The following is a 12178-nucleotide window of genomic DNA, read 5'->3' as shown; positions in this document are numbered from 1 at the left end:
TAGGGTAGGTTAGGTTAGGTTATCGGGTTTTGTTCAAGTGACCACCCTCTTTCGATCCCCCACCTCCACCCGCTTGAAAATAATTTTTTTATTGAATTTTATTTGAATTATAGTGTATGAAAATTGTCAAAATAATCAACTTTCAACCCCGATAACTTTTTATGGGGCCGTCATCTAGACATTTACCAAAAGCAATAATTCTGTAGTAAAGATTTGAAAAAAATCTGTTCGGTAGATGGTATAGAGTCTGTGCAATCCAAAGTATTCCTCCGTCATCATACGGTTAAATGACTCCACCCATCCAGGACAGTTGATATATTGTTCGGAATGAAAGTAATTGATTGTACTATCGTCATTGGCTTTATTGCTATGCAATATTTAACGGATTTTTATAAACTAAGCGTATGCATGTTATATACATACGTGGGTTATAAAAAACAGCTGAACTGGCTCCATAAGAAAATATTATGATATAAGTAACTTGCAGCCTTATGAACAAAATATCGTGTCTGACGTATACAATTATGCCTACTTGTTTAAACTTTCACCAATTCATCTCTGAAATATCTCTTTATTTTTCAATTCATTTAATTAAATTAGTTAAAAATCAAATAGGGGCGTCCAGAGTTTTAATGATATCCTTATACGCGCTCGCAGTTATTATAGGTTCATGAATAATTTTCGAACTCGCCTTGAATATGTTTATTAAATGTCTCGCCACACAATAATATTCCTTCAAACAAAAAGTACTTACGCTAACAGTAAATAAATGGACGTTTGTCACGATGAAAGATTACGTACGATTATTCTTTGTCTGGCGTTAAGTGAAGAACAAACTTGAACTCTTACGTTATTACATGTGGGCTCTTAGAATCATTACCGTTTCTCGTCCTACTGGTCTATTTTGAAACTACCTACCTACTCCCATTAACGCTGTACAGGATGATCCACTTTATTTGTTTTACAGTTTATCAACTCTACCAGCGTTTTATGGAGTAGTACAAACGGCGCGGTAAACGCCATCTGTAGTACAATGCTATATTTGAAGAATATGTACTTGCTGAACACCATGGTGTAGTTCAAATTCGTGGAAGATACGAAATCGAAACGAACAAACAAAAGAAAAACGCACTGATGAACCTCGTTGAACCTATTGAATTCCACTAAATGTAGCACTGTGCCACAGATGGCGTTTTGCGCGCCGTTTGTGATACTTCGTAAAATCTGTATCTATACAATGCTAGCTTTTAATCGATTTACGTGTTAATGAATTTGACCATCGGTGATGTTTTTGTAATTCTTTTCTCCACCAGTACGTATATTCTTATCCGCTCCTGTTGTAAAATATATTACATTAAGTGAGGTTAGGGTTGGTTAAGTTTCGCTTAATATGCACATATGTATTTCATGACTATTTTCAATGCGATAACGATAAAATCAGATATTCTCATTGGGCATTTGGACAGCCTTTCGGGCAAAGATGTTAAGCATTTTTTTCTCACTCTATAGATACCAAACACATTACCCGAAGTATCATCATGATAAACAGATAATTTGACCGAAACTTGACACTGTTAATATCAAAATGAAGTTGAAGCATTATCCTGGAAAAGCTGTCCTGGACGATCCCGCGTGGTTGGAAATGGATGTACCCAACAGCACGAGGAGCCGATTGTACGAAGCCAGTTGGGAAGATACCCAACGAAATTTATCGATACCCAACTCATACGAGAGTGAGAGTAGCTCAGATTACAATTTCGGGTCAAAGATGGGCAAATACCAAAACACTTTAGAAAGAAAAAAGTACAGGAAAAATCACAAAAGCGGATCTGGTTCTGATAAAGGTAGTAGCAACGGAAGCATTCGAAATCATCGTTACCACAGCGACAAGTACTTATCCCATTTCAATAACAAGAATAAAACCGTAATGGATGAATGTTACTTTAGCCAAAATTCATCAACCCATGAAGTGTATGTAACGAACAGTAATAATGTTACGTTGGACAGAAAGCCGAAAATTACAAACGGTCATCTTAGTCGAAGTACATCGTTTCATGAAATGGCCACCCCTAAGTCCACCACCCAAAAAAAGAAGGCTTTTGAAAAGAAACAAGGTGGCGAATGTACCGTACACCAATTCGGTCAAAATAAACAAAATATTTTAAAACCAACAGCAAGAAGTGTTGCTGTCACAAAATCAGCGTCAGAAAAAAATTTATATGATCTCAACAAAACCGTATCGCCTTTAGAATCTACCCCAAATTATACCGATTCGGATGAATATGACGATTATTATCATATACATCGAGAGATGAACGTAAGTAGTTACAGTAACACCAACTGGTCATTTATAAAACAACCAAATCCCGACGTTGTTATGAACGGCGAGCCAAATCGTTCTGAAGATGCTGAAAGTTCAGATAGCGAAGAGTCTACGGCGTCTTGGAAGAATTTTGACGATAACCAGCAGGGCTACGGTAAAATAATTAGAAAACAACTGAAAAGTAAAACTGAAGACACTCCATCTGTACATAAAAGTACCCACACTATTACTAATGGGCATCACTCTCCGCAATCAACCAAACCCTATTTGGTTTTTTCCCAAAGTGAATTTAATCCCATGGATTACTTTGGTAACACCACCAAGGAGAGCGACGGCAAAGAAGATGCTCCACAATCTCAACGTGACATTGATGTAACAGAAAACTACAACGAAACTGAAAATAGTTCTAAAGAAAAGTACGTTTTCGATCCACCAATGGAAATACCTAAACCAAAACCTCGTACGAAAATTCCAAATGGAAACGCCCATGCTTACCGTTACAAGGAAGTCGTTAATGATCTTGAAGACCATCTTACAAAAAAGTCGGTAAGATTTAACGACAAAAGTACTGAAATAGGAACCAGCATTCAAAATACAGATGACCACATTTACTTGGAAGACGATAATTCTTCTGATTTGCGATCCTGGGAAACTTCGCAAATCCAGAATGATTCCGATGATCTCAAAGTTCCTTACAATGGCGAAAACCATAAGGAAGCCTTGTACGCTTTGCCAAGGAAATTACAAAAAAGTGGAACTAAGTCTGACGAAGATGGGGAGAATACCGCAGAAACTAGAACACACTCTTGGGTAGACAACCAGAACGATTACCTTCGAGACAACGAAGAGGGTTTCACAGGTTCGGCGGAGTCTTTGACGAAAAATTTTACCAAAACTGGACCTGCTGGTACTGACGTCAGTTTGGACCGTAACGACAGTGGTTACTACGAATCTCCAAAAAAGATTCGACAAAGAATTCCCCCGAAAAATATTTACTGTTCATCTAGTAGTAGCAATTCCGAAGACGAAGGAGACGGGAGCATCGAAGAAGATGACGAAGACTTCCGTAACAGTTCCGAAAAAGTCAATTCCGATCAAGAAATGTCACCAAGAAACGACATTTACGACATTTACAAGATTGGTGCTAATGTGCAGCAGAAATTCGTAGACACTTTGAGACTAGAAAATCGTCCTAGCACGAAGCAAACGAAGCAAGTCGCGGTGGTGTCGCAAGTGACCGACGTTGTTAACGTTAGTGACAGGGACAGTGAAAGGGGTAGTCGGGTGAGTGAATTTTCGATTCCACGACCAAAATTGATAGTGCCTGTGCACACGTACGCAGTTCGAAAACGGAGGACCGGAAATCTGTTACGTAAAAACAGTCAGTTGACAAATTGTACTCTGGTTTCGTCTTCTGTGGGTGGTGGTGAGGCAGAGAACACTATAGGTGAGTCACTATCATCTGGCATATTGTTAGACGGTCTCAATTATAGGCAGCAGAAGATTATCATGAGAAAGGATGTTTCATATGGTACAGCCCGAGATAAAAATGTTCAGTCTCTCAGAGTCTCTGAAAGCGAGACTCGAGTCTCCGTGTCTCGTCGGGTCTCTATGGTGTCGCTGAGAGAGACTTTCAAAACACCAAAATATATCCAAATGAATGTGACATTTAAATTCAACATACACGAATTTGTTAGTTATACGTATATTTAAGATTGACGAAAACCTTTAGTTAACTTTGACGGCCCCTTGGTGGAAAAAGCGTTAGTCATCGAATCTAAAAATGTTTTCCTTTGAAACGCAACTTAGGGATCCCCCTCTCCATCCTAATAATTGCCACAATAATCTCAGCTAGCTCATCTAGAAGGACTTAGTATTCGAGTGATTTTTCTTCTTCATTATTTTTAAATATTACACGGAGAAAATGAAAAACGAAAATTTACCTAAATATTAAATTTATCCCACTAGTCCGTTGCTTCGTAAGCGAAAATAATAAAAATTTGAACCCGAATTTGTAAAAATAAAATCCCAGCAGAAATAAATTTCCTAGGTATTTTAGTTGATATTACAAAATTAATAGTAATTATTAAGAAACTTGAAGTAACTTTTAGAGAAACATATCAAAATTGAGATTATTACAAGTTATCTAATAAATTCTACTATTTCTACGGCAAATTCAGTCATTTACAACCGAAAATTGAAATTTTTGCGTTGTCTAGAAAATTAATTTTCTCCATGTAAAAATGTATTTTTCGGAAAAATAAACTTGAGTAATCTTAAAAAATGAAATTTCTTTGTAAAGTAACAATGTGCAAGTTTTTTTTCGCCTTTAAGCTACTGATACTTGTTGTATAAAACTGTTATTAAGAAAACTGCCAATTACAGTAGAATACGCTTATAATGACATCGTAGTTTAATAGAGAGAAAAACTACAAATTGTATATATTTATTAACAGAAAAACGAAAAGAACGACGTATTGTAATATCAATATACATAAAAAGGGTCAGAAAAATGAGCAAAAATGTCGTCATTTGGGTCACTATAGCCGGATATGATTTCTTGAGAATCAATCATAATAAACAATATTTCAGTTTAAACTGAGTCATTATATCCTAACTTTCCTACAGAGAATTTAATATGAAAACCAAACTTAACACTGCAATTACTTCCTCTACCTAGAGCCTGGTACGGTCTGTATGTCTGTTAGGGTGATCGCTATTTAATATCTACTAGGAGTATTCAATAAATGTAATATGAGTCAAAATTCGCTCCGTTTAGGTATTATTTCCATTTAAGGTGGTTAGTTGAAATGAAGTTTTCAACACGATTTAAATTTTTGGACAAAAACACTGCATATAGTATTATTTCTAAATTTCAGATTATTGTTTCTTTTAAATAAAAAAAAAAATTAAATAGAATTCGAAAACGAATGTGTTACTGTAGGTAATGAACTACTTGCCAAATCTCATGTCCCAAATATGTACATTGCAGCAGCAGTCATTGCCCTTTACTACAACGAAGTATTTTCGGTTACATTTGAAATAGTAATTCATCAAAAGTATTCGCGAATGTGTGGACATATTTGCTTATTTATGAACGTGTATTAACGAGATACGGTGCATTTAAAACGTTATACGCAACAGTTTTCCGGATGCCGCATATGGAATAATTGCTTATTAGCACATTAAATCCCAATTAACCTTTCACCTGGGTCATCAAAATAGTTTCGCGCAGCTTAACATTTACCTGCATCATGGTAATGCACAGGTATATATAATATCCTGTAAAGTAACTGTACTTTTGATTACTGAATGAGTAAATCGCATACAGGTTAAAATGTTCACTGACTATTCTACTCATTTTTTTGTTAACCACAACGATGAATCGTCAATTTTAAGATATTGTTCATGAAAGCCATTTATTGTCAGAGGCAGAAAGAAAAAAAATAATTAACTCGGACTATGTTTAAATTAATAATAAAAAAAATTGAAACTTTTAAAGTGATTTTTCTCGTACTCCTTTCAGTGTTTCTATCTTAAATGTTAGCCTTTCACTAACGATAAGAATGGTATATTATATATATTAGATATTTATAGTGGTGTATAGGTACATTCTAAAATTTTCAATTGTCAGTGTTCATTAATTTAAAGAGATATTGGATTAATGGTTTAGTTATCAACTAATTCCATCGCTACACATGGTCCTTCGAGCCGGATTTTAGTAATAAGTTAATATTTATCTTATTTTGTTACTAATTTTAGCGGTAGTAGCGAATTATTGGAATTTTATATATGACTAATGGCAATCATTGTTGCTTTTGAAATGAGACTTTTTCTGTATGTGTTAGAAACAAATCCTAGAAAATTGAATTTATACTTTTCCGCCAATTTACGTATAATCGGTCAACGCCATTAACATCCCAGTTGACCCACGATCAAAGCCAACGCTGTGTCAAAAAATGACGCTTTATACGAACGCACTATAAACCTGCTTCTTACACTAGTATATCATAATCATAACTCAACTCTACAGCTAATCATAAGACCGCGGCGTTGTAGGACGATGACACATTCGGGAATCAATAACCTCTTTTCTCAATCCATAATATTAACTTTAATAATTGATGGTCGACACGGCAAAGTGATCGGCACAATTCAGAAACTAACAGCAAAGCCAACGTTACCATGAACAACGACCATCGGTAAAATGTATTTTAAGATGGAATTGTCATGAAATATACAAAGTTAATTTTCAAAAAGTTTGGTAAAGAATGTGCATTAATTAAACGTGCAAGCGTGAATGATGCACAATAAATTAAAAAAAAAACGCAACAGGACCGTAATGATGTTAATCGTGGCTATTAGGACAGTCGATCGTGACAAAAATTTTAATAGAATCGTCCTTAATTTTGTCATGTTCTCCATTTAATACTACTTGTATTTTGTTTAATTTAAAACTCCATGTAGAGGATATTAAAATGCAAGGTAAAGGTCTAGATGATGGCCCCCCGAAGGGGGTGGAAGTGGGGGATGTCGAAAGAGGATGTCTCCCAACCACTGTACCATAAAAAGTTCGTGGCGTTCTCACCCCCATAAAAAGTTATGGGGGTTCAACGTTAATAAATATGCCAATTTTTATACATTTCTAGGCATGTAAATATTTATATAGTCATTCTTAAACAATATTCAAAGGTAAAACTAATGAAAAATACATAAAAATATTGAGAAAGTTATATANCATTTCTAGGCATGTAAATATTTATATAGTCATTCTTAAACAATATTCAAAGGTAAAACTAATGAAAAATACATAAAAATATTCAGAAAGTTATATAAAACATTATTTAAATATCTTTATCAATAGGGTACGTTAGGTTAGGTTATCGGGTTTTTCTCCATCCGCTTAAAAATAATTTTTTTATTGAATTTTATTTGAATTATAGTGTATGAAAATTGTCAAAATAATCAACTTTCAACCCCGATAACTTTTTATGGGGCCGTCATCTAGACATTTACCAAAAGCAATAATTCTGTAGTAAAGATTTGAAAAAAATCTGTTCGGTAGATGGTATAGAGTCTGTGCAATCCAAAGTATTCCTCCGTCATCATACGGTTAAATGACTCCACCCATCCAGGACAGTTGATATATTGTTCGGAATGAAAGTAATTGATTGTACTATCGTCATTGGCTTTATTGCTATGCAATATTTAACGGATTTTTATAAACTAAGCGTATGCATGTTATATACATACGTGGGTTATAAAAAACAGCTGAACTGGCTCCATAAGAAAATATTATGATATAAGTAACTTGCAGCCTTATGAACAAAATATCGTGTCTGACGTATACAATTATGCCTACTTGTTTAAACTTTCACCAATTCATCTCTGAAATATCTCTTTATTTTTCAATTCATTTAATTAAATTAGTTAAAAATCAAATAGGGGCGTCCAGAGTTTTAATGATATCCTTATACGCGCTCGCAGTTATTATAGGTTCATGAATAATTTTCGAACTCGCCTTGAATATGTTTATTAAATGTCTCGCCACACAATAATATTCCTTCAAACAAAAAGTACTTACGCTAACAGTAAATAAATGGACGTTTGTCACGATGAAAGATTACGTACGATTATTCTTTGTCTGGCGTTAAGTGAAGAACAAACTTGAACTCTTACGTTATTACATGTGGGCTCTTAGAATCATTACCGTTTCTCGTCCTACTGGTCTATTTTGAAACTACCTACCTACTCCCATTAACGCTGTACAGGATGATCCACTTTATTTGTTTTACAGTTTATCAACTCTACCAGCGTTTTATGGAGTAGTACAAACGGCGCGGTAAACGCCATCTGTAGTACAATGCTATATTTGAAGAATATGTACTTGCTGAACACCATGGTGTAGTTCAAATTCGTGGAAGATACGAAATCGAAACGAACAAACAAAAGAAAAACGCACTGATGAACCTCGTTGAACCTATTGAATTCCACTAAATGTAGCACTGTGCCACAGATGGCGTTTTGCGCGCCGTTTGTGATACTTCGTAAAATCTGTATCTATACAATGCTAGCTTTTAATCGATTTACGTGTTAATGAATTTGACCATCGGTGATGTTTTTGTAATTCTTTTCTCCACCAGTACGTATATTCTTATCCGCTCCTGTTGTAAAATATATTACATTAAGTGAGGTTAGGGTTGGTTAAGTTTCGCTTAATATGCACATATGTATTTCATGACTATTTTCAATGCGATAACGATAAAATCAGATATTCTCATTGGGCATTTGGACAGCCTTTCGGGCAAAGATGTTAAGCATTTTTTTCTCACTCTATAGATACCAAACACATTACCCGAAGTATCATCATGATAAACAGATAATTTGACCGAAACTTGACACTGTTAATATCAAAATGAAGTTGAAGCATTATCCTGGAAAAGCTGTCCTGGACGATCCCGCGTGGTTGGAAATGGATGTACCCAACAGCACGAGGAGCCGATTGTACGAAGCCAGTTGGGAAGATACCCAACGAAATTTATCGATACCCAACTCATACGAGAGTGAGAGTAGCTCAGATTACAATTTCGGGTCAAAGATGGGCAAATACCAAAACACTTTAGAAAGAAAAAAGTACAGGAAAAATCACAAAAGCGGATCTGGTTCTGATAAAGGTAGTAGCAACGGAAGCATTCGAAATCATCGTTACCACAGCGACAAGTACTTATCCCATTTCAATAACAAGAATAAAACCGTAATGGATGAATGTTACTTTAGCCAAAATTCATCAACCCATGAAGTGTATGTAACGAACAGTAATAATGTTACGTTGGACAGAAAGCCGAAAATTACAAACGGTCATCTTAGTCGAAGTACATCGTTTCATGAAATGGCCACCCCTAAGTCCACCACCCAAAAAAAGAAGGCTTTTGAAAAGAAACAAGGTGGCGAATGTACCGTACACCAATTCGGTCAAAATAAACAAAATATTTTAAAACCAACAGCAAGAAGTGTTGCTGTCACAAAATCAGCGTCAGAAAAAAATTTATATGATCTCAACAAAACCGTATCGCCTTTAGAATCTACCCCAAATTATACCGATTCGGATGAATATGACGATTATTATCATATACATCGAGAGATGAACGTAAGTAGTTACAGTAACACCAACTGGTCATTTATAAAACAACCAAATCCCGACGTTGTTATGAACGGCGAGCCAAATCGTTCTGAAGATGCTGAAAGTTCAGATAGCGAAGAGTCTACGGCGTCTTGGAAGAATTTTGACGATAACCAGCAGGGCTACGGTAAAATAATTAGAAAACAACTGAAAAGTAAAACTGAAGACACTCCATCTGTACATAAAAGTACCCACACTATTACTAATGGGCATCACTCTCCGCAATCAACCAAACCCTATTTGGTTTTTTCCCAAAGTGAATTTAATCCCATGGATTACTTTGGTAACACCACCAAGGAGAGCGACGGCAAAGAAGATGCTCCACAATCTCAACGTGACATTGATGTAACAGAAAACTACAACGAAACTGAAAATAGTTCTAAAGAAAAGTACGTTTTCGATCCACCAATGGAAATACCTAAACCAAAACCTCGTACGAAAATTCCAAATGGAAACGCCCATGCTTACCGTTACAAGGAAGTCGTTAATGATCTTGAAGACCATCTTACAAAAAAGTCGGTAAGATTTAACGACAAAAGTACTGAAATAGGAACCAGCATTCAAAATACAGATGACCACATTTACTTGGAAGACGATAATTCTTCTGATTTGCGATCCTGGGAAACTTCGCAAATCCAGAATGATTCCGATGATCTCAAAGTTCCTTACAATGGCGAAAACCATAAGGAAGCCTTGTACGCTTTGCCAAGGAAATTACAAAAAAGTGGAACTAAGTCTGACGAAGATGGGGAGAATACCGCAGAAACTAGAACACACTCTTGGGTAGACAACCAGAACGATTACCTTCGAGACAACGAAGAGGGTTTCACAGGTTCGGCGGAGTCTTTGACGAAAAATTTTACCAAAACTGGACCTGCTGGTACTGACGTCAGTTTGGACCGTAACGACAGTGGTTACTACGAATCTCCAAAAAAGATTCGACAAAGAATTCCCCCGAAAAATATTTACTGTTCATCTAGTAGTAGCAATTCCGAAGACGAAGGAGACGGGAGCATCGAAGAAGATGACGAAGACTTCCGTAACAGTTCCGAAAAAGTCAATTCCGATCAAGAAATGTCACCAAGAAACGACATTTACGACATTTACAAGATTGGTGCTAATGTGCAGCAGAAATTCGTAGACACTTTGAGACTAGAAAATCGTCCTAGCACGAAGCAAACGAAGCAAGTCGCGGTGGTGTCGCAAGTGACCGACGTTGTTAACGTTAGTGACAGGGACAGTGAAAGGGGTAGTCGGGTGAGTGAATTTTCGATTCCACGACCAAAATTGATAGTGCCTGTGCACACGTACGCAGTTCGAAAACGGAGGACCGGAAATCTGTTACGTAAAAACAGTCAGTTGACAAATTGTACTCTGGTTTCGTCTTCTGTGGGTGGTGGTGAGGCAGAGAACACTATAGGTGAGTCACTATCATCTGGCATATTGTTAGACGGTCTCAATTATAGGCAGCAGAAGATTATCATGAGAAAGGATGTTTCATATGGTACAGCCCGAGATAAAAATGTTCAGTGTCTCAGAGTCTCTAAAAGCGAGACTCGAGTCTCCGTGTCTCGTCGGGTCTCTATGGTGTCGCTGAGAGAGACTTTCAAAACAACTGTTTAGCGTCTCTGAACGAGAGACTCGAGTCGCTCATAGAGAGATTATCATTTCGTGTTAAGTCTGAACGAGAGACTTGAATCTCTCAATAAGTGGTTTCTCGATAGTCATGGTAAAAATTTTCTAAGTTCAAGATATTTCAGAAATCCCAGTCTTTCTACGAGAGACTCGAGTCTCTCGATTTTTCAGTTTTATTCATTCAGTCTCTCTGTGAGAGACTCGAATCTCTGAATTAACAATTTTATCGTTCGAGTCTCTCATACAGAGACTGTGAGGGATCCATAAAAACACCTAGGCAATAACTGAGAGACTGTGAGAGACTCTCTCGGAGACGCTGAAAGACTCTGAGAGACTGGGGAGAGACTGAAATTTTTTGTCTAGGGAGTTTGAGGACGTTCAAGTATTACGTAACGGAATTTTGGGGAAGGGAGAGGAATGGGGGTTAAGCAAAATGATAGGGTGGTAATAAGGGGAGGGAGTGACAAAAATCTTCAAAAACTGCTTCACGTAATACTGGAACAACCACGTACCAGTAAATGTCAGTAAATAGCGATCATCTGTCAATAACTTAATTTTTATGGAGCAACTATCTTTTGGTCGGTAATTTCCGGAAGCTGCTTACGCGTGCTGATGAGAACTAATAATTCCGAATTATTGATCCATGTCCGATAGTTTCGATTAATTGCTAATTAATAACGTATAAGCCATACATTCAAGGCTATTTAAATTAATGTATGTATTTCATCGAAACATGAGAGATAAATGGTAGTAAACCACTCCCTCATTTTGAGGGTTCTGAAGTAGTACTTACAGTATAACAGTGTCACAATTCAACACAGTCCTTCGTTTTTATTCTTGTTATTATTATTATATTAGTTTTAGTGTTAGTGTACAAAATCTCAACAGTGGTTATCCCCGTTGTAGTTTGTGTTTTTTTTTTGGTCAAAACTCAAATTTTTCTTTACGATTCAACCGAAACGCAAGCTTATGCTTAGCGCAAGACACATACAAAGTGCCTGTAAACGGTCAGTAATATTTTATCTGATCGATGTTAACAT

At 36.3% G+C, this 12178-nt stretch overlaps 2 protein-coding genes across 2 annotated transcripts in view; both read left to right on the top strand.

Moving 5' to 3' along the window:
* The window catches only part of LOC112906357, a 60973-nt gene extending 54082 nt beyond the window's left edge, over nucleotides 1-6891 (top strand). Inside the window, exons 2-3 of the mRNA XM_025980308.1 lie at nucleotides 1510-3770; nucleotides 6791-6891. Coding sequence (XP_025836093.1) covers nucleotides 1586-3770; nucleotides 6791-6891 — 2286 coding nt within the window. The 5' untranslated portion in view covers nucleotides 1510-1585. The remainder of the gene's footprint in view (nucleotides 1-1509; nucleotides 3771-6790) is intronic.
* A 1763-nt stretch (nucleotides 6892-8654) lies between these two features.
* The window catches only part of LOC108738730, a 63848-nt gene continuing 60324 nt past the window's right edge, over nucleotides 8655-12178 (top strand). The window contains exon 1 of the mRNA XM_018472289.1: nucleotides 8655-10923. Coding sequence (XP_018327791.1) covers nucleotides 8739-10923 — 2185 coding nt within the window. The 5' untranslated portion in view covers nucleotides 8655-8738. The remainder of the gene's footprint in view (nucleotides 10924-12178) is intronic.

Source organism: Agrilus planipennis, unplaced genomic scaffold (assembly GCF_000699045.2).
Source record: "Agrilus planipennis isolate EAB-ADULT unplaced genomic scaffold, Apla_2.0 scaffold192, whole genome shotgun sequence".
Classification (NCBI taxonomy): Eukaryota; Metazoa; Arthropoda; class Insecta; order Coleoptera; family Buprestidae; genus Agrilus; species Agrilus planipennis.
Note: the sequence above shows the minus strand (reverse complement) of the source record. Positions and strands in the feature narration are given on the sequence as shown.